The sequence below is a fragment of the Spodoptera frugiperda genome, chromosome 11 (assembly GCF_023101765.2).
Source record: "Spodoptera frugiperda isolate SF20-4 chromosome 11, AGI-APGP_CSIRO_Sfru_2.0, whole genome shotgun sequence".
NCBI lineage: Eukaryota > Metazoa > Arthropoda > Insecta > Lepidoptera > Noctuidae > Spodoptera > Spodoptera frugiperda.
The window spans coordinates 8689950-8717490 of record NC_064222.1 but is presented as its reverse complement, the minus strand read 5'-3'; the positions used below and the strand labels follow the sequence as shown (position 1 = coordinate 8717490).

General features: G+C 38.0%; 3 protein-coding genes across 5 annotated transcripts; 1 reads left to right on the top strand and 2 right to left on the bottom strand.

Moving 5' to 3' along the window:
• Positions 1-332: 332 nt before the first annotated feature.
• On the bottom strand, positions 333-9774 carry LOC118274775 (uncharacterized). 3 transcript variants are annotated; one of them, XR_004783505.2, is made up of 7 exons: positions 9329-9774; positions 8708-8846; positions 3540-8361; positions 3217-3311; positions 2641-2868; positions 1889-2022; positions 1153-1301 (listed from the first exon to the last, which is right to left on the bottom strand). XR_004783505.2 is itself a non-coding variant. In XM_035592473.2 (6 exons), exons 1-6 carry the CDS (start codon positions 9626-9628, stop codon positions 493-495), a joined length of 5613 nt encoding a protein of 1870 aa, XP_035448366.2. In that variant the 5' UTR covers positions 9629-9774; the 3' UTR covers positions 333-492. The 3 variants fall into 3 exon arrangements, 1 of the variants encoding a protein (XP_035448366.2); XM_035592473.2 differs by lacking the exons at positions 2641-2868; positions 3217-3311 and adding an exon at positions 333-561; XR_004783506.2 differs by lacking the exon at positions 2641-2868.
• Positions 9775-10050: 276 nt separating this feature from the next.
• LOC118275174 (trafficking protein particle complex subunit 3) lies at positions 10051-16394 on the top strand. The gene is made up of 4 exons (XM_035593044.2): positions 10051-10229; positions 10309-10514; positions 11044-11242; positions 16252-16394. The coding sequence occupies exons 1-4, from the start codon at positions 10191-10193 to the stop codon at positions 16336-16338; spliced, it is 531 nt and encodes a 176-aa protein (XP_035448937.1). The 5' UTR covers positions 10051-10190; the 3' UTR covers positions 16339-16394.
• A 7196-nt stretch (positions 16395-23590) lies between these two features.
• Positions 23591-25740, bottom strand: LOC118275092 (adenosine deaminase 2-A-like). The gene has a single exon (XM_035592950.2). It carries the CDS (start codon positions 25680-25682, stop codon positions 24186-24188), a length of 1497 nt encoding a protein of 498 aa, XP_035448843.2. The 5' UTR covers positions 25683-25740; the 3' UTR covers positions 23591-24185.
• Positions 25741-27541: the final 1801 nt, after the last annotated feature.

Below are 27541 nucleotides of genomic sequence, written 5' to 3'. Positions count from 1 at the left end.
TTGGGATAAGGTGGAGAAATTAAAATGTAACGTGATGTAACATGAACTTCACCTGTACCCTTAGTATGAGTAATCGAAAAGGGAGTTCTTGATAAATAGACAAATAATGTTGCCAAATGGATACGAGACCCGGAGCTGCGGGCTACCTAGCGGGTTTACCGGGGTCCGGCTCCAAAAGCAGGAGTAGGAACGGGGCGGTTTTTAGTCAGTAAGAGTCTGACACTTCCTCTCGCCTCGCCCAAAACAGGAGAAAACATTCGATGATTTTTGCCCGTATAAAATATGGATACGAGACTAAACAATAAGGCAGTGAGTAAAACTAAAAAACCAAATTCCATAGTAAAATAGAAATTTAATAATTAATAATAATAATTAAAAACGGGTTTACACCCTTATAAATTCTGGGACAAACATGAATATAACAATTGGTCAACGAACTGGTATATAACATTACATTTGGTCAAATTTAACAAAGGACAATACTGATATGTGTCAAATCTTTATAACAGGTGAATAATTGGAGAGGTTCACTGATCCTCGCAACGCTTGCTTCTGGAGATTCTGAAAAGAAATAAATGTTTTAATTTTTTTTCTGATACCATCTTTTTTATGTTATAAGTCGGAAAAGAAATAAATAAAGGTTTTAATTTACAAGAGACCAACATATGCCAAGATTTTATTTCTGATACCAATCCTTTTTTATGTTATAAGCCGGTTAACGAGCAGACGGATCACCTGATAGTAAGCAATCGCCGCCGCTCATGGATACCCGATACACCAGAGGCGTTACAAGTGCGCTGCCGGCCTTTTGGGAATTAGGAATTTAAGGGTTGTTGGGGAATCGGGGATTAGGAAGGTAATTGGGCCTCCGGTAACCTCACTCACACAACGAAACACAACGTGCAAGCAAGCTGCACTTGTCAAGTCGGTTTTCTGTGAGGCCGTGATATCACTCCGGCCAAGCCGGCCCTTTCGTGCCGAAACATGGCTCTGCCACACTTCCACAGTACAATCCAGAATATTATCATTAATCAATGGGCGGCGGCGATTGTTAACCATCAGGTAATACATCGGCTCGAATACCGGCGTGTTTCATAAAAAATAGGTAACTATCATAAATTCAAAGCACAGTAAGATATGTATTAAACTCACCTTTTTAAATATATTAGCCATCAATAAATTAGTCTTCTTGATATTTTCCTTTTTCATTTCTTCCTTCTTTTGCACCACTTCCGGCAAGGTTTTGTAAATCTTCTCCGAATGTTTTTTCATTTCACGTTCATTGATGAATTTTGGGGCAGCTGGAATCATCGAATATACATATGAATAAATAAAAGTCACACGAGAAGATCCTATGGTAAAATATTAATAACTTTTACTAAGATTATGAGCACCTAGCAGTTTTTTGTCCAATCACAACAGCTGTCAAATATTAAAAGACCAATGGAGTAACACTAAATACTTGCCTATTGGTTTTGCTTAAAAATTAAAACGCTCCTTACGTGACAACTTTAAGTGAGGGGTTTTGCTAAAAGCTTGCCTATACTTAGATTAGACAAAGACAATTGAAATTGGAATATCGTGAATAAATATTGAACATTGTTCAAGGATAATTTATTTAAAACAAAAGAAACAAACAATAATAAAATAATATAGACGTCAATAGTCGCAATGTCGATCGGCCCACGGCTTTGTCAAATACAGCATACTAATGTATGTTTGTCCAATCAGATTTAATGTCAAATATTGAAAGAATAATGGACGTTCTCCTACACTAAATACTTGCCTATTGGATGAATAATTAAAACGATAGTACCTACATACTTTAAATTGAAATAGTAACTGAATTGGAGACTTCTAAAGTAAATACTCATTAAAGCCTACTCACTTCTTTTCTTTCGCAAATCTAGTCCGATGTCTTTGGCAAGTTGCCGTAGCTCCTCAGAGGTGAGCTTCGTTAAATCTGGTTGTTTTTCCACGTGCAATGATAACAGGTCGCGCTTTGCAGCCCGTTCGCTGGCTCTGAAAGGTAAGTACAATCAAATAAGTGTGAATGTAATGGGAATATAGATTTTTATTTACACTATATCCTAAAAACCAAAAGACCACGTCGTAAAATGATTTATAATAGACTTAACTTTGTTTTATTTTAATATGGTCGGCCAACGTGGAAACAATTTTGCAATCAGTAGGTGGCGCTTCAAGCGAATTAAAGTAACTCGCCACCAAATATTGGAGCTTTATTTTTTTCTAAGTGCGATAACTCATTGAAAATAATATGTAGTTACATTTTTTGTAAAGGGGGAAAGTTATCTAATGACCGCTTTGGCGAGAGAGAGGGAGTGTCGGACTCTGACTAAGAACCACCCTGTTCCTACTCCTGCTTTTTGAGCCGGACCCCCTGTAACCTGCTGCTAGGCAGCTCCAGGTCGGCTTCAGCCCTACTGGGCCTCATCTGTGGTGGTATGATGGTTCTTAGAAGCCCGCGCAACACAGGTCTGGTTCTAGTCGGGCGGCGATCTACCCTTGCTCGCCGTCCGCAGACCCGAACTAAGTGTGAATTCTACCAAATATTTAATAACAACTTCTAATCAACTATCTACAATTTCTAACCTACAAGTAAAATAACTAAGAACTCACCGATAGTTTGTAAGGAACGCATATTACAGGGATCTATACATCGACTACAAGAACCATAGCAAGGGGTGCAGGGACTGCAGGGGTCGCAGCACGGCTCGCAAGGATTCTGTGTGCATGCATTATGTGGCATGCACGGCTTGGTAAGTTCGCATGGGTTGCATGACACACAAGGCGCGCTCGCATAGGGTATGCATGACTCGACTGAATCGCAACTTTTGTAGCACATACCTACAAAGGTACTTCATTAAAATATATTAAAAAGGTTGATATTGGTTTAATTTACCTGTTTAAGTTTTTTTAAGAACCAACATCCACGTGACTTTCTCGCCAGGCGAGGCCGAAATATCAGACTCATTACTGACTAAAAAATACCCCGTTCCTACTCCTCTCTTTTTTTCCAATTCTAAGCCCCTTTAATTTTCTAAGTATGTATTTAAGGACCCGGCAAGGGAATAATTTAGATGATAATAGATGTCCTCAAAATTTCTCCTTTCGGAAATAGATCGTTCTAATATTTTCTATGCTCAAACTACTTACGCTAAGGTTCAATTTACAATGACAAAAGTGTTAAGATACCTCCACAGTAAACAGGGGCAGATGACACATTACCCATACATCTGGGTTTGTGTACAACAACCATTTTCAAACTTGGGTATTGATCTCGTTCATTTCTGAAGTGAGAAATATCGGTGAGTTCTTAATTACTGTATTATTAGTAAGACTACATAACTACTTAATGTTTTCTAAATACTCTAATGGGGCTATCTTTGCCAAATAAATCTAAACCCTATTTCGCTGAAGCTCTAAACAAAATAATATGAAAATCGCCTAGCAATATTTAGTACGATCAAATAATCAACCCAGAAACATGTGCTATTTACTTTATAGACTGTACTAACCTTCTCTCACTGACGACCTTCAGACAATCTTGTCTCTGAGATGTGTTCTTCACGAAGTCCGGACGATTCTGTTCCAAATACTCCCTAACAGTCGCCATCTCCATTCTCTTGGCGTATTCATCAGATGTTTCGCTGTCGTGGCGGCAACTCTTCGGCCTACTCTTACTACACTTAGGACTACACACCGGACTCGTCCGTCGAGAACATTGCTCCACTTTATAACAACCCTCCTTCTTCCCTTTTTTCGGGACTTTCAATATAATATTCTTAAGAGGACGACTCTTGTTCTCACAAACAGTCTCCTCACTCAACATACTCTCCGAAGTCTGTATTATCAAGTTGTAAGCGATACATTTCTTCTGCAACTTCTCAAAGGCCTTTGATCGCTTACACTTGTGACTTCTGCAGGCACAGTGGTGAACTTTCTTACATTTTTCGCAGTTAACAGAAGTGCTGCTAGAAACTTCGCATTTTCTGCCCTTGCATTTTACTTTTTGGTGAAATTTCTCGCATTCCTTCTTGATCTTGTTTAGTACTTTGCAGGCAGCGGAATCTGATGATGTCGTAGGTAAGTCTGAAGAGCAAGGGAGATCAGAGGAATCCGTGCAAACTCTAGTCACTTTAGAAGATTTCGTGCACGAAAGCTGTACGCTTTTGTCCACCATTCGATCCGAACAACATTCGGACAGTTTACTCATTTTCTCTTTATCTGAACTTGATTTCGTATCCGTGCTCGTGCTACAACAAGTCTTTCGCTCCGGATCTGTACTATCGTCGGTCTCCAAAAGATAGTTCAGAACTGTAATTATTTCCGAAAAGCATTTGTTCTTTTTAATCTTAATCAAATCCTTTTTGGAATATCGTCGTGTTATGTCTTGTATCATATCTATGATGGGTCCTTTGTTACTATTAAAGTTATGAGGACACTTGACATTGAAGCAGCAACTTTCTGGTGAATTCCTATCTTTTAGCTCATTGTCGAAAGACATTGGCACTTTCTCTGGGGCATTTGTCCTGTCTTTTTCTTGGGAACTAGACTTTTCTTTATCTTCCGTCTGACAACAGGCATTTGAGCCAGAGTCTTTTCCATTTTCAGTTTCAATGCTAGCATTTTTGGTTGGTATATCATTAGTTTCTACGTCAGCATTCTTCATTTTCATTTGTTCACTTGGTAAGTCTTTTTGCACACCGACATTTACTTTCTCAATTCTATTTAACGATTCAATATGCTTTCTTCTAGCACTGTCTGTCCTGCCACTACTGCTATCAGATTTTGGTTCATTCTCATTACTTCTTGAACAGCAATCGCCCTTACCACTATCAGTTTTTGATTCACTCTTATTACTTCTTGAACTACCAGTTTTGATACTATCAGCATTTTTATTTTTCGAACTACAGCAATCAGCTTTGCCACTATCAGATTTTGTTCCACTCTTATTACTTCTTGCGCTGTCTGGTCCGCTACTATCCCTCTTTTTATTAATCGGACTATCAATCCTATTTCTCCTTGGACTATCCGCCTTACGGCTAGGAGATTTTGAATCATTTGTATTGCTTTTTGTACTTCTATTCGTGTTTTTATTCGGGCTACAACAATCGGCTTTGCGACGTGGAGATCTGTTACTATCCGTTTTAGTGCTATCTTTTGTATTGCGACCAATTCTGGGTCCTTTTGTTAGTGCTAGATTAACGGTTTGTGCTCCTCCTACTTGACTACTGTTCTCACACGTGTTAACTGAAGAATAGTTGATATCCATTCCAGTTCCTTGATTTGTCTCCATATCTCTCATTTGAATCACATCAGTTTGCATGCAAGTGTTTATTGATAATTTCTTTTCTATATCTGTGTTTGATCGTTTGAAAGGAGATTTTTCCTTCACTGTTTCAGTAGGATACGTATTGTAAGTAACGCCAGAAGATTTATCCTTTGAACAACACGTGGTTTTGGGCGGAGCCACAGCATCTGTTTTGGAAATTTTAGAGCACTCTGGATTCAAGCAACACTGTGCAGATCTTGATACTTCACCAACCGCTAACGTTTCTTGATCAGCTTGTGATATCTTCTCAGTAACCACACCTGCTTCAACTGGCCCGGACTTTTTGACAAGATCAGGGCCCAAATTCACTGTTAAAGTCATATTAGTACCGAGAATGGGTATTGTATAATCCTTTCCAATCAAGCTCTGTTTAGACTCTGTACCTTCGTGGCCCTGTTTAGATGTTATTTCTGATTTACAACAACTGTCTCCAGGTTGCATTAAAAGCTTGTCTGATGTGCTGTTAGTACTGACATCGCTAAACGTTTTACCTCCTTCAGACTCTATACTGTATGCAGAAACTCTTCTACGTTGTTCAGAGATAAGTCTAGCACATTCGTTGTTACAAATAATATTGATGTCAGACAACCTGGGATCAGCGATTTGAGGGTTTATACTAATTTCGGTCTGAAGGCATCTAGTGGCTTCACACACAAAGTGCTTTTTCGTACCCAAAATACTTTTAGTGGCAGTTCCACATAATTTTATTTCGGAACTCGAAGATTTGTAGTTATTCATGCCTAAGCACATGTTAATGAGCATATTCGTTTGAGAAGCCTTCGAATGTCTGCGAGGATTTGACGTGCTATCCGTACTACTGCTTTCTGTACAAGTATTCATCTTACAAGGTGGTTGTAGTAATTCAATGCTATCATCTTTAATTTCACAACATCCACATTGAATACCAGTGTTATTCATTCTCGAAGGATCTTCGGGTTGTATGCCACGATTAGTCACTTTAGAGCACCTGTAGATCATGAAATTGTCGCCGACTTCAGCCGCAGACACTTGTTTACCACCACAGACACATACGTACTTAATATCTCCCGTGTGACTGTCAGGAACAACGCGAGCATTTTTGGGGCATTCCGATTTGGACTTCTTGCCATCGCCTGACGTTTTGAAACAACCTTTTCCTTTACTCTGGCAAGGCATTTCAACTGGAACATCGTCGCCACAATGTTTAATATTCACCTGAACAGAGCTGTCTGAAAACTCCGTTTTGGTGTTTAAGTAATGGTGAGGACAACAACAATAGTGACCCTGACTTGGACCAGCTTCTTCCATCTCCCTCTCAGCCTGCATTTTCTTTTTCAAATTCGACCGTTTAGGGGCATCAGATTGACTCGAGGAAAGAGTAAACACAGAGTGACTTCTTTGGTTTCGTATGGCACTTAATCTGTCTATGTCCAAATTGGTAGAAGAGCCTCCTTCCAATTTACTAGCATCCCCTGATCCATCATCATAGTTGTTTCTTGTCAAGTCTTTCATCAAATCTTTCAGTCGACTGTTAATTTTCGCTTCCTGACTTACAGGTACTTTGAAAGATGTGTCAGACTTCACTAACTTCTGTTTCAAGAACATTTCTTTATCCTTCAAATGTTTTTTGTAGGCTTCTTCACGTCTAAGAGCTTCTAGGTATTTTAAATACAGCTCTTCAGATGAGGTTTTAGGGAAACCATTTTCTGAAGAAGTCTTTTCTTTACTAGACACATCTGATTCAGTATTAGAAGCTACAGGCTTAACTAAGTTTGTAACCTTTTCAATAGAGGCACTGAATAAGTTTGGGGCACTTTGCGAGGTAGAAGCTACAACATTAGCATTAAATTTTTCGCTTCGTAGAATAGATTTCTTTGGCTTTTTATTTGAACTATCTTCAGTATTATTAGCATCAGAAGTGCTTGTAGTAGTATTATTTCCTTTCATACCTAATCTCTTGCTGCTGATTCCAGACAAAAAGTCAGAATTATAGTCATTTCTATATTTCGAGCTGACTAACCTCTCCACAATATCTTTAATCAACTTTCTCTTCATATCTCCATCATCATAGCGCTTTTGCAAAGTATGCTTTAACAGCTCAATACATTGTTCTAAATCTTTGGTGAGAGAATGTTTGGATCCTTTGCTGGAGTCTGTAGTGAGGCCACTGGACTCCAAACTGGATTTGTTCCCAGCAGCACTAGTGTCCAGTCTTGGTGCATTGTCTTTTAGCTTGTTCTGATTATACACATGTCCAGGCATGTATTCAAAACTCTCTGCTTCTGACAACTGAGCTCCACTTTTCTCTTGAGGCGTTTCATCCTTATTAACTTCTTTCTGCTTTCTAGTTCTCAATTTTCTTCTCACATTCCTGGCCTTTTTCTTTCTCAATCTCTTTCTTAGAGTATTTAAGCTGATCATTACGGGAATCTTCTGATTGTAAGGATCAACTGGTTTTGGGGCATCTGAACTGCTGGACTTCTCCTTTGGTTTGTTCAAAGGCAGTGTAGTTTGTATTTCTTTGTCCATGCCTACACAAGACGTTTCTACATTGACTTTTTCGGGAGATGACACACTGACATCCTTCTTAATATTATCAATAGTGACACCACCGTCTCTTTCAACATTAAAAGAAATATGTTTAGTAAGATTGACATTGATGGATGGAGGAGGATTTGCGTCTGAAGTATGTGGTACATTAACTTCAACGAAATCAACATCTTTTTTGTAAAACTTTGTCTTCTTTCCTATGCCTTTTTTAGCTTTAGTTTTGTTGTCATTTTCATCTATTGGAGTAGAATGTGAGGTGGGTATTCCAATTTCTTGCTTGGAATCATTGTTAGAGTATTGTTGTTTTAAAGCGAGTCTTTCTAAAGTGCTAAGACTTGATGCCGAGTTCTTTCTGTCACTTTCGTTGCCATATCCAACATCAGCAAGGGAGTCCCATTCTAGTTTTCTCTGAGAAGTGATACTACTAGTAGGGGACAGCGGCTTGTGTGTAGATAAGTCAAGAAGTGCATCTAAAGCTGAAATGTGAACATTTTATTGATTAGACATGAATTAAAAATCTTTATCATTCACTCACAGCTGCAAAAATAGTTGATTACTAAATTAAAACAATAACCACATTAGATTATTTTTTAACTGAATTTTTTATAAGACTTGGTCATATTTATACTTCATTTGTAACTTTAATACTTGCATGCTTACTAATCAAAAGCATTATTATTTAATCCATTTCCTAAGTCATACTAAAATTTTATTTCATTCAAGGTTGGCATGTTATTTCAAGGTTTAACTGAACATTAAAATTTATTGCTAATAACTTACATTTGTGACTAAACCGACATTCAATTACTATTGATTACTTACATTTCTGTGAGTTATTATCATCAAAGTGGAAGGATTCGTCATCAGTCTGCCTTGATACATCAGCGGGTGCCTCCTCGATGATGATCGGAGGAGATTCAGTGTGTGGGGAATCAGTCTTTGTTTTTTGTTCTTCGTCATCCTGTAAATAGGAACCAAAATTTGTATCATCACCATCTTTCAAAATATTGGTCATAGAAATATACCCACTACTGCGCGTGCAAATTGCAACACACAGAAAAGTGAAAAGCCATCACAGATGAGGCCCCGTAGGGTTGATGCCCGATACCGAGCCTTAGGAGACCTGGCTGATTTTCTGGCTCCAGCTCAAAGAATAGGAGTAGGAACAGTGTGGTTTTTAGTTTTATTCAGTAATAAATGATTTTCCCTCCAAAAAAAAAAACATACTTGTAACTATTACTCAAATATGGTAAATGAAACAGCACCAATGTTTGTTTATCTCTCTTTTACTTAACAATAGTGTTTATTATAGTATTGTTTCTCTCTGGTGATTGTTAGAGTGTGGATGATAGGTGATGTAGGTAAATGGTAAGTGGGTCATTTTAGGGGCGGATTTTTTTATATTGACATAACAATGGCTATTTTACAATAAAAGTAATTTACCTGTGAACTAGTATGTTCAGGCAGAGAGCACCGTATAGAGATTCTGCAAACTTCTTGCGAAGAATCACTCTTTCGTCCACCGGAATCCGAAGAATCGTTTTCACTTTTCATTTTACGCCAAAACAAACCACTGGTGTCCTTAATATCACTCTGAGCCGTAGATAAAGAGAAATACTGTTCTAAATCCCTCTTCCTACCAAACTTTTTGTAGTAATCGAGAATCAAAGAATTCACAGCACCGCGAGAATCGTCGTTCGAAGTCCCCGCATCATTTGTTTTGTCGACCTCATCTCTTTCCATAATTCATTAATATAACTCAATAAAGTTCCTGGTTTTTATTGTAATTTATAACAATTAACAATAAAAACATAGCAATTTGTATTATTTACGTTGTGTAACGGCTTTGAGTGGACATTTTTGAAATAGTTTGACGTTTCAAGAAACAAAACAAAAGCTTGCGTTTTTATTGATGTACTGGAATCTAGGTTTTTGGGTTAAGTTCGAGGTCTCAAATTACGCATTTTTTTTCGTTTAGTTCGTTCGATATTCAAGAATAATTTGTATGATTTTATAAACATTTGACTTTTTATATTAAATTATGAACAAAAAAATTATAATATTTAAATTATTTTATTTCATTTTCGTATATTGGAATAATATTGCTGTTTGTAAAATGACGTTTTTAGTTTACATGAGAATGAAACAAAACGCGATATTTTGACGTTTGAGCTATTGATTTGTGGTGTACGTTTGCCTGATTTTGATAGATTGTAAATTAAATTAAATCAGCAAAAAGGTGTTCTTGTTGATAAATAACAATATTCTACATTAAATAGAACAGATTCTACGTTAAACTACAAAAATGTCTAGACAAACGTCTCGTCTCGATGCCAAGAAAGTCGTAAGTTTGTCAACAATCTAATTGGACTAAAAACGCCCCGTTTTCACTCCATTCCTAATAAACAGATATAATTTTACAGAATTCTGAGCTCCTAACCCTCACTTATGGCGCTCTGGTGTCTCAAATGCTGAAAGAGACTGAAAATCCTGAGGATGTGAACAAGCAATTGGAACGTATTGGTTACAACATGGGCGTTAGACTAATCGAAGATTTCTTGGCCAGAACAACGTCGACACGATGCCTGGAGATGAGGGAGACCGCTGACAAGATACAGCAGGCTTTCAGGTTTGGAAATTAAGTAATTTACGCTCATTTGTTAGCAAAATCTGTCTGCAAAGCGATTTGAGGTAGTGTTGTGTGTTAAACTTTTTAGTTTAGGGCTTATGTTAGTAGTTAGTGCAAAAGAATAGCAAAAACGAAAGTAGAATAAATTCAATAACTCATTAGATACAAAATATCAATAAAATAATACTTTAGAAACTCTTTATATTACAATAGCTACTCCCGAGCATTTTCACCTGCTTTACTCAGATTCTATTTCTCGTAGAGAGATGCTATACAGCCTATAACCTGCCTCAATAAACAGACTATGCAACACAAAAAGAATTATTAAATTCGGTGTTAAAACAAAACTCTTCAGCTTTACATTATAGAATGAAATAAGAAAATCTATCCGGCCTCATCTAGCTATTTGAAATTTTATTTTATTACCTATTTACAGAAATAAATATCATTTATCCAACTATTGTTTACTCATCATCTCCATTTCCACATCTAAACGACAGATATCATCAACTAAAGTCCAAAATTCCAGGTTATACCTAAACATGCAGCCCACAGTGACTAGCTGGAGTAGCTCCGGAGACGAGTTCTCTCTGGTCTGGGACCAGTGTGCCTTGAGCGATTGGGTGGAGATGCCCAACAATGGGTTGCGGTACTGCGCACTGATTCCCGGAGCCATCCGAGGAGCTCTGCAGATGGTACAGCTTGAAGTGCAGTGCTGGTTTGTGCAGGTAATATTTTAGAATGTAATTTTTGTATGGAATAATGGCCCAGCGAGTAGATGAGTCACCTGATTGTAAGAGATCAGCGCCATTTACGTTGATAGCCCACCTCTAATAATAGAGATGTGATTGTGTGAATTGCCATCAGCATGAAACCCTTTATGTTATATATGTTTTAACATTTAATAATAATAATAATAAGCCCCCTAAAATCTAACCACACGTCCCGATCGAACACCAGATCACGTGGGGGGCGGGCAACGCACAAATAATATTACTGGGCGGCTAACGTGGCAATAGTAACCCATCGACGAAATGGAGACGAGAGCAAAGAAGAAATTACGCATAGGATCGCTTCCCGGGGGCGATCGCCGGGGCACGCCTGGAGCCGATGCTGGGCGTTTCAGCATACGAACCATCGGTGGTAGTGAGTTGAGTCCGCGGGCTCCTACCGGGTCACCCGAACAATGCGACAGCAGACCATCCTCATCAACTTCCCTGTTTCCCTCACTTCCTTCTTCTCCCCTTTCTTGTTTAAACTATAACACTGACTCTTCCTCTATTCCCTCACCCATATCTATCAACTCAGCAACCGTGGATGTTGTGCAGGAGGCAGAAGCCATCAATCCTGCACCCACCACTGGCCAAGTTCGCGCGCGATTGAGATGGACAAGAGAAATGAACGAGTTCATCTGGCGCACCTACCTTTATGTTACACATTTAGATACCAAAGTCCGGGGCTATTTAGATCCACTATATTCCAAATTCAGCGAAAGATTTCCAGAAATAAAAATATCTAAACAAAGACTAGGAGACCAGAAACGAGCAATTTTAAGAAACAAATTACTCCCGGAATGCTTATTAGAGTCTATAAAAAGTGAGGTCCGTTCTGATCTTCAGAACAGTAATAACACTCAGGATACATTAGGTTTTTCACAAACTTTTATAACTGAAACACACGCGCACACCTCCGTAAACTCAAATACTCGCTTAAGGTGGACTGACGATATAAACGAAGCAATCATAAGAGAATATTTTAGAATAACACACATAGAAACCAATAGAACTGCTTACCGCAAACCACTACACACCATTATAACACAGAAATTCCCTAATATCGCACATGTCTCTGAACAACGTATTGCCGATCAACGTAGAGTAATTATTAACAATAGACTAATTTCAGACGATAGGTTAGAAGAAATTAAACGAGAAGTAAGAGACTATCTGAACTTACAGACAATAGAAAACACACAATACGATACACCACATACTTACACAATTGAAGACTCCAACAACCAACAATCTAGTAGCGAACTAAATGAAACAATTCCGCATACTCAATATAACACACAAATAGGTAACGCTATATTGCAGGATGAAACAACAAATACAGTCTTTGCTGATGAAACACTTGACACAAAAATTACAAACACTTTCGAGGACACATACAATAAATATTTACACACCGATCCCACAAAACGACCTTATATCCCTAAACAAAAAACCTCCAAAAAGCTGGCTTATATAATTGCCTACTTAAATAACACAGTTTTACCCAAATATGGGTCAGTCGAAGATGACTTCTTAAAAACACATGCTCTTGTATATTGTGCTGCTCACACAGCCGCTGTCTGCAACGGGTCTAAAATTAAAGAACACAACCCAACAATTACCTCAACACAACAACAAAACTCACCATTAGACAAAAGACCAAACTGGTTGAAACGGCTAGACAGAAAGATACATATTATTCGCAAAGAGATAGGTAGAATGACACAATACATTAATGGAAATAGAAATCTAAACCTAATCACACATATTGAAAGAATAAAACATAAGTACAGTAAACATTCTAGCTACGAGGAACCTAATACAACAGACGAACAATTTATGGACAGTTTAAAACAAAAACTAACAGCTGTAACTAGCCGACGCCGTAGATATTATGATTGCACTCAACGTAAAAACCAAAACTCACAATTTACTAATAGTGAAAGACAGTTTTACAGAACCTTAGCTACTGATACAACAAACACACAAAGTCGACAAACATCAGATAATCTCAGTCCGAACCCTGAACAGTTTCATACATACTGGTCTAAAATTTGGTCAAATGCATCAGAACACAATCACGCTGCTGCGTGGATTGACAATGACAAACAAAAGCTAGAAAATATACCAGATATGTTATTAGATACAATCCCATTAGAAGTGTTTGTCAGCGTCATTACAAAAGCGCATAACTGGAAGGCCCCTGGTAGCGACAGTATTCATAACTACTTTTACAAGAAATTTACTTATTTACATCCATCAATCTACAATCATATCAATAATTTCATTAAAAACCCTCAATCAATACCAGAATTCATTACACAAGGTTTAACTTACATGATCCCCAAAGACTCCGACCGCATGAATCCAGCTAAATACAGGCCAATAACCTGTCTTCAAACCATATACAAATTAATTACCGGCTGTATCTCAGAAATAATATATAAACACATTACAGAGAATAACATTCTTTCGGAGGAACAGAAAGGATGTCGCAAACATAGTCAGGGGTGTAAAGAGCAGTTAATAATAGATTCCGTAGCCATGAAACACTGCGTTAAACTTAAAAACGATATCTGCACTATGTACGTCGACTATCAAAAGGCATTTGACTCAGTCCCACACAGTTGGCTAGTCTACATTTTACAACATTATAAAATCCATCCATCCATCATACAGTTCTTGACAGAGTCCATGAAACACTGGAACACCAAAATAAAATTAGGAAAACTAGTAGAGACCGATCCTATACCCATTAGACGAGGAATTTTCCAAGGAGATGCCCTTAGTCCTCTTTGGTTCTGCCTTGCGTTAAATCCTCTGTCAAATCTTTTAAACTCTTCTAAAGCCGGCCTTACAATACAGGGTAATGACTTCCCAGATTTCGAACTAACTCATCTAATGTTTATGGACGACATCAAACTCTACAGCAATAGTACACCTGGACTCCACATTCTTGCAGATCTCACACAGACTTTTTCGGACGACATATGCATGACATTTGGCATTGACAAATGTAAAACCTTTTCCCTTCGTAAAGGGCAGCTTATCGAGCCCAACCCATACATACTAGATTCAGGAATGACAATAGAACCAATGACACAAGATTGTACGTACAAATATTTAGGCTTCGAACAAACTTACCAAATTGATCAAAAACACACTAAAAATAAATTAATCGCTAAATACAAGCACAGGTTAAACATGTTGATAAGATCGCAGTTAACATCCCGTAATTTAATTAAGTCCATCAATTCCTTCGCCATCCCCGTACTCACCTATTCTTTCGGAATCATAAACTGGTCAAAAACCGATCTTACTAAGTTACAACGGCTAATAAATACATCTTTGACCAAGAACAGAAAACACCACCCAAGATCTTGTGTGCAAAGAATTACATTACCGAGAGATGAAGGCGGACGGGGTCTCATAGACATACAAAATCTACACAATCAGCAGATTACTAATTTAAGAAACTTTTTCATGCTCAAGTCCCAAAATAGTACTTTTCATAAAGCAATTTCCCAGATAGATAGAAAATATACTCCACTTAATCTACATTCTACTGACCGTCAACGTAATGAACACATAACTAGCAAATCAGATAAAATAGCAGCCTGGGCACGTAAATCTCTCCACGGAAGACATCGCCTCGACCTGCAGCAACCTCATGTCGATATGAAAGCATCGAACGCGTGGCTGCAGCGAGGCGAACTCTTCCCTGAAACGGAGGGATTTATGATTGCCATACAGGACCAGGTTATCGACACAGCTAATTACCAAAAATACATTATCCGTAGGCCCAATTACAACGACTCCTGTAGACGATGCCATGGTGCGTCAGAAACTATACAGCACATCACAGGAGCATGCAGAGCCATAGCCCAGACTGATTACAAACACCGCCATGATCAAGTTGCCGCAATAATTCACCAGTCACTAGCCATACAAACTAAATTAGTCTCCGACAAGGTACCCTACTACAAATACAAACCACAAGCAGTTTTAGAGAACGAACATTTTAAATTATATTGGGACAGGACTATCATCACAGACAAAACAATCTACAACAATAGACCTGACATAACTATGCTCGATAAACAGAAAAAGTTAGTTTACATAATAGATATAGCCATTTGCAACACCCATAATCTCACTAACACACACTCAGAAAAAATTGCAAAATATACAGATTTATCAATAGAAATTAAAACTCAGTGGAAGATTACTCACACCAAAACTGTCCCAATCATTCTATCAACCACGGGAGTAATCCCAAAAACCCTTCATCATAGTCTTAAGGAATTAAATATTAGCCCATCAACTTACCTTCTTCTTCAAAAAGCAGTCATATTAAACACTTGTCGCCTAACCAGAAAATTTTTAAATTCATAGATTACCTATACTAAATTGACCGCACTTGGCTTCGGCCCGTGCTTTCTAAGAACCCCACTAAGATGGGAGAAACACTTAGTGTTCGAGGAATAATAATAATAATATATTTATTTGCCAGAAACACGGTAAATACAAAGTTGTTACATAGGTATATTAGTCCAGTCAATTTAGGAATTCACCTCGGAATTCGAGATTATTTTCATTTCATTTATCATCTATTTAACAGACTATAAGGCTATAAGAAATGGGATTTCTAAATTATCTGCTTATAAATGTTAAGAATTTGTAAATCAAAAAGCTAAACTAATCTATCCTTTAATTGTTATCTTACCTGAGACAATTACACTAAATTCTAATATAAACCATCAAATGTTCATTTTAATAATATTACAGTATAAATTAAACTCGTTACTGGGTACCTGAAATAATTTTATTTGAAGTATGAAATAACATCGTAAGTAGTGCCATCTAGCGATCACATAACGAAACTCTAACAAGCATTCACAGTAGTTAGTAGTTCCTGTACAAAATCATAGATGGCAGTTAACCAACATTTTTATTCTTTGCAGGATCAACTGAAAGGCGATGCAGTAACTGAATTACGGGTGAAATATATCAAGAGATTAGAAGACGCAGTGCCCGCTGGTGAAGACTAGTCATTTATTCTATTGTATAACTTTATTTTATTCTCATTATAAGTCTACAAGCAAAATATTTATTTTATTCTAACAAACTCAATTTACAACTGGCTCAGGCAATTTTCAACTCTATTTTGTTGATATAAGAATGGTGTTAGTAGCAAAGACAACTGTTTATCTGCAGCTATAATATTATTAACCTTATAATCAATGCAGTAAAAGCCAAAATTAATTAAATTGTAAATAAGGTTTGTAAAACTGTTACGTTATTTCTAATTGAGTATTTTTGTTGTTAAGTTTTTTATTAAGTTCACTAGATGGCGCTTAGCAAGTATTAGATCTTGTAAGCCCTATATGGGTGCTATTCTACACGAGAGATGCTACATTGCTGTGGATGCGTTTGGTTTCCACCCATCATATTCATTGGTACTCAGCATAGGTGGAAACGGACTCAGCTAAGCTTTGTTTTTTTATATGAAAAAGTGCGTGCTGTGGATGGCTTCCCTACTATCGATTATTCGTTGCATACTTGCGCTGCAAAACTACATACCTAGCTTAGTATAAATGAAAACGGTCACATAATTTCACAGCTTAGCTAACTATTACATCTTCGTAGCACATCTCTGGTAGAAAAGCACTCTAAAGCTGACAATAATTGATCGAAACACATGAAACATCTAAACAACAAAATAATATTTTAAGACGCGGTTATAAGTAGACCGTGCTCATTGTATGTTTAGGGAACAGAAAGTAAAGTTCCCTAAGAAAAGAAGGATCCTCCGACTAGGCGAAGTGATCGTGTCTGGCGGGCTTTCTGCCCAACTGTTACAGTTGTTCATTGGAATTTTCTATCCATGTATATTCGTATGTAAAATTCATATGTGCGATGTAGGATTTATGACGTCTTCCGTTGATTTGCTCGTCGATAGCCTATGTACGACCTCTGTCATGTGTCGCCACACCTTTTTTTAAAACCTGTCTATAGTAAAGTATTACTGTTATAAATGTTATGATAATAAAACTATCGTACTTTTGCCACTTGTGCTAGCTGTAGACATTCCCTCATAAATCTGCGTATATTATTACATAAATAAAACATTGAACTCCTTAATTTTTGGAAATCGAAACTGAATGAATTTTGTAAAAATTGAGAAAATAACTCTTAAATAATTAACTTTGAAATAAATGTTAATGAAATTAAAAAAATGTTTGACAACGAAATTATTATTGCGCTCAACCTAAGTCTTAACTTGGACTTGAGATAAGCACTGATTGAATAAGACTTTTAAAGTTGTAAATACGAGAGTAATATTTTGTTTGTTCTTAGAATAAAAATATAAAATTCAACCTTTTATTCAGCTTAGCATGTTATGGTCATGTCAACTTAACATGTATACAGAGAGCTTAAACCAAGTTGATTTTACGAAATAATAACGAGAGTGCTTTCGGCAGTCTGATTGGTTGCTTCATTGGAGCAGACCAATCAGATGGCCGAACGCGCACACACGTACATACAAAAAAGTTAAATAAAAGCTCGTAAAATGATACTCTGGTTGAGCTGGTCCATTTATACCTAAGCATGGCTCGCCCACGTGTATCCCTACTTGACCAATGAATTAATTAGGTACTTCCCCATTCCCAAAAATAGAACCGCTTTTGAGAAATTAAAAATTAAATGTTTAGTTATCATAATCGCTTCGATTACTAGGAATACATTACTAGTTACTAAGTAAGTATAGTGATTAGCTCAAAATGTACCTATGTATGTTTTAGTATAAAATGTATGAAAAATGCAATTAAAGTATATTTTCTTGTGAATTTCTGTTTTATTGATTTGAAACGAGTAGGTAGTACCTTTTCCCAACAACAATTTGTTGCTTTTTTTTAATGAACAAGTAACTATCCAGGATGTATTTTCTAAAAAAATTAATTAAAAGTGTAAGCAATGTAGAATGTAGGTACACCATAGAAATATAAAAAACAGAAAACTTCTTTCATATATCTATGAGGTACACCCAATTTTAACATTATATTGCTAAATAACGGGCACCTTTCCAGACTCCATGCTAATAGGTATAGTTTTTTTTCTCTATCGCGAATGCTTTTTGAGACGATTCTATTCTACTTTACAAATGTACCTATTGTTTTAGGTCTGGGTATGATCCGGAGTTCCGGCTCCGGCTCATAGCAAGAGTAGGAACGGGGTGGTTTTTGGTCAGTAAGAGTCTAACACCCCCTCTCGCCTCACCCAAAGCGAGAGAAGCCAATAAATGATTTTCCCCTCTCAAAAAAAAAGGTCTGGGTGTGATCTAGTCAGGTATTGTAGTGTTTTAAAAATACCTAACTCTCTACGAGTACCTATCGAGGCATGTATCTTTCTATTTTCACAATTCTCATACAAAAACCAATCAATTTTAGAATCAAACACGTAGACAATAAAACTGAATATCCCAGAAACATTCAGAGCATGGGTCCCATTGATTGGAGTGGCACGAGTAGGTACAATCGACTATTTTTACATGGGAAGTGACAATTGAGAGACATCGACTACATTTCAAGTGAGACACTGCACCGTACTGTTGTTGTCGATTGGATGACTGTTACACCGAACTAGTGATTTAAAGAATTAACTGCTGAAAGAAAATTGTTAAACGCAAATCGCTAGGCGTCGGACACCAGTGACCGACGTGGCGGTTAACGTGTTTAATTCAAGTTCTAGTAGGTATTCAGAATGGTTCTATTCAAATTGCGGTTGCTTATAGGCAAACGTGCTCTAACATTGACATCATCATCGTTAAATCGCTTATCGTTTCAGCCACACCAAAGGCTTTACCACAGAATACTTAGTATTCTATGGCCTTAGTCTTAAATCCAATTTCGATCAATCGACATTCACATCACATCAACAGCTTATAAGTGGCAATTGCGGACCGAATATGACGGATGAGCGGATATCAATTGGTGGCGCAAATCATTTTTCATCCAGTGATCTATCCACCTTCACGCCTATCTCATTTTCATTATTACATTACGATGTAACACGCGACCACTCTGTACATGAGCTGTGTCGTTAATTACGATTGTTGATAGAATACAATAGCCAAGTGCAATCAAGTGGGAGGCGAGATCGGCAGCTAGCAGCTAACTAGCTACATCGATACCTATTGAAGATTATCTAGCTACCTCCATATCTACCTTCGTAACGTACTTACTTCTGCTATGCTAGCTTCTGTTAGCGGCTACGCCCGCGTTGGATAAAAATAAAAATATCATATCAACCACGCCAGTTCATACCTCGTCAGTATAGGTACCAAATTTCATCAAAATCCGTTCAATAGTTTCAGCGTTATTGACGGACAAACATCCAAACAAAAATTTTTTTTTACTATATTAGTGTGATGTATGTGCGTGCAGCTCTGTGGTCAATGTAGGTTCCCTAAACCTGTGTGCTGGTGACATAGTAGAATAGGTACCTGCATTTGTCCCCATCAGGGAATGCAATCTCGGTCTAGCGAGATCTTGACTATTTTTTTGCGAAATTGATGTTGGTTGGCGATTTTCAACCCTCTGTTAAGCCAGATAAGGTAATGATCTGATAAAAATATTTTAACTAAAAAAACACAAAGCAAACTAAGACGTCATATCTCTCACACAGTAGGTACGCAAACCTTACAAGAATTTCATATCTAAAACAAAAAAATAGGAAAACAGATGGCAAGCACTTTCATCTAGATTCTAGAGATGCACTTTAGTTTTTTCTGTAAGCACTAAGCATAGCAACTACAGTCCACAACCAACTAATCAAAGAAAACTAGACTCTAACACTTGGGAATAAAGATTACTGAATATTTTACTGGTTATGATATAAGTTGGTATTAGGTTGTACGCTGGAAACTTGGAGTGACACCCTTAAAAGAAGGGTGCTCGCCTAATGAACTCATTGTCTCATTCAACTACCTCGTATATTATGGTTGCCTGGTACATAGACTCTCTCGTACATAGATACTCTTATGAATGTAATTCTTTGTGTTTTTAACCGATTGCTGTTGAAAAAGAGGTATTTGTTATGTACCTAGTAAAATAACCTTTTTTTCGTTGACGGTGGAAAACATTTAATAGGTGTTTGGCTTTTATGGGATAAAAACTAGGGTATGTGGGATTTTTACCTCTATAAATCTCTCCAGTGGCCATTATTTGTACCTAAAGGAGGCATAGGTTTCTCTTAGTAAATAAAGGATTTACATGTTCATGTTAACATTAGAAGTTGATCGTTGCAAAACCGTTGCTGTACCCTTTTTTTGAGGGGAAAATCATCCAATGACTTTTCTCGCCTTGGGCGAGGCGAGAGGGAGTGTCAGACTCTTACTGACTAAAAACCACCCCGTTCCTTCTCCTGCCTTTCGAGCCGGAGCCCCGGTAAACCCGCTAGGTTGTCCGCAGCTCCGGATTAGGCATCAGCCCTATTGGGCCCCATCTGTGGTGGTCTGATGGCTCTTTGAGGCGCGCGTGGAACGCGACGCGCCGCACGCACGGGTCTGGTTCTGGTCGGGCGGCGAACTACCCTTGCTCGCCGTCCGCAGGCCCGCACTTACGGTGGCCGGAGATCGTCACGCGATCCCCGACGCCCGGAGTGTCTCTCGCGACGGCTGGGGCGTGAGGAGGTTCGTTCTCTCACGCGCCCCGCCTCCTCCTTAGCTAGCATGACTGCTTCGCAGAAGGAGGAGACGGCATCCCAGTCCCCCTCGCTCCGCACCATGGCTTGTACCAATGCCGGACGCGAGAGGTCGCCGTCGCCGACTACATCCCTGAGGACACGGCGGTGCTCAGCCCATGCAGGGCACAGCGCCACCGTATGTTCCACTGTGTCCTCAGGACGGTCCTCGCAGTGATGACACCCGGGCGTTTCCTCCCGCCCAATCAGAAACAGGAACCTACCGAAACTTCCATGCCCGGTAAGCACCTGCGTCAGGCGGTAGGTGAGGACGCCGTGGCGTCTCTCAAGCCACTCCTCAAAGAGGTTGCTGTACTCTAGGATTTATTTTATAACTAGCGCCCCGCCCCAACTTCGCATGGGTGCAATGGTGATATATTATCATTTTTTATACCTTCCTATTGAATCTCTCTATTAAAAAAACGCATCAAAATCCGTTGCGTAGTTTTAAGGATACAAAGGGACATAGGGACAGAGAAAGCGACTTTGTTTTATATACTATGTAGTGATAATTATTTATTTCATAAGTAATATGGAAAACATACTAATATTGGTTTGTTTTCGCTTCACACAACCCGGAAACTATATTTGCATCGCAACACGTGTCGACATGTAGCCATAAAATTATTTATTTACGCTAATCACCTATTGCTATTTTATCTACACACTAAAGTATCAATTTTCGCATAAAAATAAAACAATGCTCAATAGAGAATTAGTCAGAATTATAATTAATTATTATTGTGGTGATAATTTTATTGTTTTACGATTATTACGTGAAATATGATCGTTTTGTGGGCGTTAATAGTAGGTATACATATATTAGAGTTATTAGTTGTTATGATTGATAAATTATTGAATAGGTCTTAGAAAGATATAGGTAGAGACTTCTCCCGACACCCAAGACCACCTGTCTATGGTGAGGCGAGAGGGAGTGGCAGACTCTTAATGACTAAAAACCACGCCGTTCCATAAATACCTTTTTTTGAGAGTGGGAAATTATTCAATTACTTCTCCCACCTAGGATGAGGCGAGTGTCCGTTCTTACTGACAAAAAACCACCCCGTTCGTACTCCTGCTCTTTGAGCCGGAGCCCCGGTAAACCGCTAGGTAGTTGGTAGCTCCGGGTAAATTATTGGATAACGAAGCTTGAAGATTTAGCCTTGAGGAGATGCCTCAACATTCGCTCTAGCGTCTATTTGACTAAAAAAACAGTTAAATTGGTAGTTCTAATCTGTCATCTAATTTGTATGTTTTTTTTAAGAAGGGAAAATCATCCAACATCTCCCGCTATGGGCGAGGCGAGAGGGAGTGTCAGACTCTTACTGACTAAAAACCACCCCGTTCGTACTCCTGCTTTTCGAGCCGGAGCCCTGGTAATCCACTAAGTAGTGCGCAGCCTACAGTCAAATATGACTATACTAGCTACTTCCGCGCGGTTTCACCCGCACTGCTCGGTTCCTATTGATCGTAGCGTGATGATTTATAGCCTATAACCTTCCTCGATAAATGCGCTATCCAACACAAAAAGAATTATTCAAATCGGACCAGTAGTTCCTGAGATTAGCGCGTTCAAACAAACAAACAAACAATCAAACGAACAAACTCTTCAGCTTTATAATATTAGTATAGATAGTATATATAGTATATAGTAGGTATAGTATAGATTAACCGAGAATTCCTTATGTAGGTACCGTAGGTTATTATTACATATTAATTACTCATACACGAACAAAGTAGCTATGTGACAAATAATACTACCTAGAATAACAGCTGTGTTTCCTCTAGGTCAGACGAGCCGTTATCGGGCGGCACTGAAGCGGCTTGTTTAAACAATGAACAATTTTATTGTAAACAATATTTTGTTCCGGCGTTATGATAATGTACCTACACTAGTTTCTGACTGTGGTTTCACTCGTGGTACTTGGATTAAAAATCATCATAGAAGACGTCCGCTGCTGAACATAGCCCTCCGGGCACCGCAATGGCCTTAGGTGCTTTTCCACCTGATGTGCTATGCTAGGTTGCTGTGGATGGGTTTGGCTTCGATCAATCATATTCATTGGTAAGAGCTTAGCAATGGTGGAAACGGACTCAGTTAAGCTATGTTTTTTTATTTATATATAAAAAGATGCTACTATCGATACATCGCATACTCGAGCTGTGCATCTTCCTCGCACAACTACATAGCTTAGTATCAGTGGAAACGGTCACATAGTTTCACAGCTTAACTATTACATCTTCGTAGCATAGCTACATACCACATCTCCGGAGAAAAACACTCTGTTGCAAAATTGTATTATAACATTGATGTTTGTCAATCAAAAACAAACTTGTAAAAAAATTACCACGTCGCGTCTCTTCGCCGTCGATCTCGCGTCGATCGACGTAGAATTAAAAGGAATGTTGTATCAATTGAAATAAAAAACCTTTTTAATTAAAAGTAAGTATTCTTTGGTTTTAATATAACATTCATAACGACATTAGTATTGCATTTGTTCTTTTTATATTCTGATAAAACAACACTAAAAAGCTTGTAGTATGTATTTACATACATTTACATAAAATAATAAGAATAAATATAGTAAATAGGTAGTGTACAAATTAGAGAGCTTTCCTTTAGCAAAGAAATACTTAGATTTAAGGTCTCGCTTTTGTTAATTTTATAAGATAAAAATACATTATAAAAAGAACATGCAATAGTTTACAACTCAAAAACAATGGTTGACGGCTTAGACATTGATATATTTGAGGAAAATGAAGACACTTTAATTAGGTATTAATGTGTAACCCAAAACTGTACATACACATAAATAAATTGTTAATTGAAAGTATTGACACGTTTGGATAACCCCCAACTGCTAGTATCAGAACTATTAAAGTAATATTAACAAGTATAACATTTACTAGTTAAATAAGTCATTGAGATACCTATACTGCCAAAATTCAATATTAAGATTCATAATTACAAACTCACTACCTCACACAAAAGGCTCACCCCCTATTACATAGGACTTACAACATAATTTGTGAAAAGTGGGTGTACATTGTACAGTGCCATAATGTGCACCTCTGCCTACCCCTTCGGCGATAGAAGGCGTGGCGATATATAATAATAATCATTACAAACAATAAAGACACAAGTACAAAGTTTCTAATACGACTTACAATCAAAATGATTAACAAAATCATTCCATCTTGAATTAAACTCACGTATCGCCCGCACTTTATGCTCCGCCTTCAAAGCACTGTACTTCAAAGAATTTAGAGCTAAACCCTTCAGCATCCTCAAATCTGCAAGTCTACTAGCAACACCCACGAATGCCACGTAAAAGTCATCCGACAATGGATCAGCTTCCCAAGCACCAGGATCATCACTGGACAACACCACAGGAAGGTCCAAACTCAAGAAAATATTTAAAGGATGGTTACGAACGTCTTTCACTAGAGATAACACAGCATTTGATAAAACATTTACTTCTATTCCAATGTCCTTTTTTATCACTTCTCTCATCAAAGCTGGATGCTTTGCAAGTGCATATCCATGCCCGATTCTTTTAGCACCCAGTAGTACGGCATCAACTAAGTTCTCGTCCGTCAATGTACCGAACCAATTCGTTTCACCGGCGTGGAAGAAGAAATTTAAGTCTTTAGCTTGGAGTAATTGAGGTACAAATTCTATTAATGGATTCCCTAAATCTTCTTGTCCAACCAGATCGAATCCAGCATACAAATCAGGCATATCTCTCTTTATATGTCTTGCTGTTTGTATATAAGAGTCCAGTACTTTTGCATCCACCTTCCTTGATGGAGCAAATATCAGTTTGGCTCCTAGAAAATCTGGATAGTCTTTGAGGAATTTGTTTATCGCTTTTCTATAGGCTTTTGCTGTTATTATCTTGTCATAGACAGTACCATCTAGCTCATACAGGTTGGGCAATATGCTTCGTACTTCAACATACATGATGTTGTCGGCTCTGAACAGTTTTAGAGCATCATAAAAATATTGTTCCCAATTTGGCCTGAAAGATAGTAGACCGAATACGGAGGTGAAGTATCCCATGAAGGTATCCCAAGTTTCTTTGATGGATGGGTAAACAACGTCAGGGTTATCACAGACCAGGGTGAAGTGTTTCCTCAAATCAGCGTCGAACTGCGTCACATTAGCTGCTGCCTTCCTGACATCCTTCATCAGCTTCCAATCCCCATCACATGTAGTATTTGGAACGGTATATGAGAACCAGAACTTGATAGGCTTACCGAAACACACATAAAGATGGTCCATGTAGGTAAGATTCACAAAATAATCAGGTCCGATGATCGCCATATCATGAACATGAAGCACTGCTCCTTTAGGCATACTCTGGATAATCTTATAAACTTTAGACTTCTGTATTTGCTTTCTATAATTGAAGAAATGGTGCGAAAGGTTGTAATGGTCAGGGTTGTCGAATCCGTAATCGAGTTCGTTGAACTTGTGTTGCATCAAGCAGTTGTTTACAATGTTTTCTTTATCGTTGAGTGTGGAGTTACCGCCGAGGGCCATCCTTAGTTCAAGTTCAACGAGTTGCTTCCGCTTCTCGTGGTACTTGTCGTCACATTTTGCGTGAATGAATAATATTGGTAATACGGCTAGGATTACTGAGCGCATGTTTGTAACGCGTTCGACTCGCGCCGGCGTCAGATTGCCACTGAGTCAGGGCGTCGACCTATGAAATGATAAATCGCAGTTTATGGTAACAATGGTATTGTAATAATGATATTAATTCGTTCATTGTGTTGTGGGAAACTCATGTGTTATTGAACGTGTGACACTGATAAAACAAAATGCTGATTAATTAATTAATTAATTATACTTTATTGCACACACACAAATACAAACAGATACATACAATTTTGTAAGCTTGTGTACAAAGGCGAGCTTAACCCAGAATTGGGTTCTCTGACAGCAAACCTTAAAGTTAAACAGAGATTTTATATAGGCGGGTAATCAACGTGCGCAAAAAAAAATTTTAAAACTACAAACACATTCTATAAATAAAAACTACTAACTAAACAACAAATATCAAGAGAAAGAAAAAAAAAAAAAAAAAAACTACACAATAGACAAAATAATACATACAAAATAAAATATAAATTAAATACATACATAAATACATACATATATGATCATGTCGACAAAAAATGTTCTTTAATTCGTCTCCTGAAGACATCTAATGATGAGCTCCCGCGTATAGTATTTGGAAGAGAGTTCCAAAGCCTCACAGCGTGAACAGAGAAGGATCCACCATAACGGCTCGAAGCATGAGGAGGGACACGGAGAAGTAGAGATGAAGAGGAGCGACAGGGTTTGTCTCTGGGAACAAGAAATTCAAAACGTTCCCGAAGATAGCTTAAGGGCAGTAGAGAGCCGTGAATGCAGAGATTAGAGAAAATTTCACAGAAGTATGAACACCCGACGTCTGCCGAAATGTGCGGTATGGCAATAGTCTCGGCTCCGAAATTCAGACACATGGGACTTATTTCCGGAGGCAAAAATGAAGCTGATGCACAGATTCTGGAGACGTACGAGTTTGTAAGAAGTTCCATCAGTCGCCGCAATGAAACAGACATCAGCATAGTCTAATAGGGAGAGGAGAAGCGACTGAGCAAGAGTAATTTTTGTTTGAAATGGCAGGAACTTCTGGAGCCGTTTAAGTGACTGAAACGAGCAAAAAATCAGTCCTGCTTACTTCCGCAACGTGCATACCCCGTGCATACCCTGATGGTTATTAAATTTTACGTGAATCACGGATAAAATAGAAGTAAACATTGAAAATGACTTTTAGAATTTAGAATGCATTTTGGTAACAAAAGCGAGTTTTGTTCTGAGAAATTATGAACAAGAGAGTAGTTATGCTGGATATCTCACGTTAAACAAAGTACCTATGTACTTCATACCTAATCAAACCAAACTCTTTGAGATAATCACGTACCGTCAATTGGCAAATTACGGTACAGTACACCTCTGATCTTAAATGACCTTTCTTTCAGTCATGTTCAATCAATTTATAGTTTGGATGACTCTAAACTCAATTTAAGCTCGTTGTATAATAGAAGATTGTCAGACATAGCTTGCAACAGAGAATTCCAGGAAAATGTCCTATATAACTATAACTACAAGGCTTCACAATACCATATGACTAACGGTCGGATGAGCCACTCCAAAGGGACAAAGAACAAATGTATCACAAATAGTGGGTAAATATGGATATAAAACACTGTCAGAAAAAATGGATAGACGACCTAATTAATTAAGGTCACAGAATGCTGGTCGGGAAATGTGCGGTACATGGCAATAGGCTCACTCACTATAACATGGGCCTTATATAACACAAATGCTGAAAAATGGGTGTACATTGTACAGTACCATTACGTGCTGCAATGCGCACCTCAGCCTACACCTTCGAGGATAAAAGACGCGACGATAATTTAGCATTCAAACGATGAAAGAAAGTATCAAAATCGGTC

Excerpts from the sequence above, each read along its gene's own strand:
- LOC118274775 (XM_035592473.2), bottom strand. The coding sequence starts at position 9,628 with ATGGAAAGAGATGAGGTCGACAAAACAAATGATGCGGGGACTTCGAAC. Across the intron at positions 8,847-9,328 it reads CTGAACATACTAGTTCACAG|GATGACGAAGAACAAAAAAC; the intron begins GTAAATTACTTT and ends TCCTATTTACAG. Across the intron at positions 1,302-1,888 it reads AGATTTGCGAAAGAAAAGAA|CTGCCCCAAAATTCATCAAT; the intron begins GTGAGTAGGCTT and ends CGATGATTCCAG.
- LOC118275174 (XM_035593044.2), top strand. The coding sequence starts at position 10,191 with ATGTCTAGACAAACGTCTCGTCTCGATGCCAAGAAAGTC. Across the intron at positions 10,230-10,308 it reads GTCTCGATGCCAAGAAAGTC|AATTCTGAGCTCCTAACCCT; the intron begins GTAAGTTTGTCA and ends ATAATTTTACAG. Across the intron at positions 11,243-16,251 it reads TGCAGTGCTGGTTTGTGCAG|GATCAACTGAAAGGCGATGC; the intron begins GTAATATTTTAG and ends TATTCTTTGCAG.
- LOC118275092 (XM_035592950.2), bottom strand. The coding sequence starts at position 25,682 with ATGCGCTCAGTAATCCTAGCCGTATTACCAATATTATTCATTCACGCA.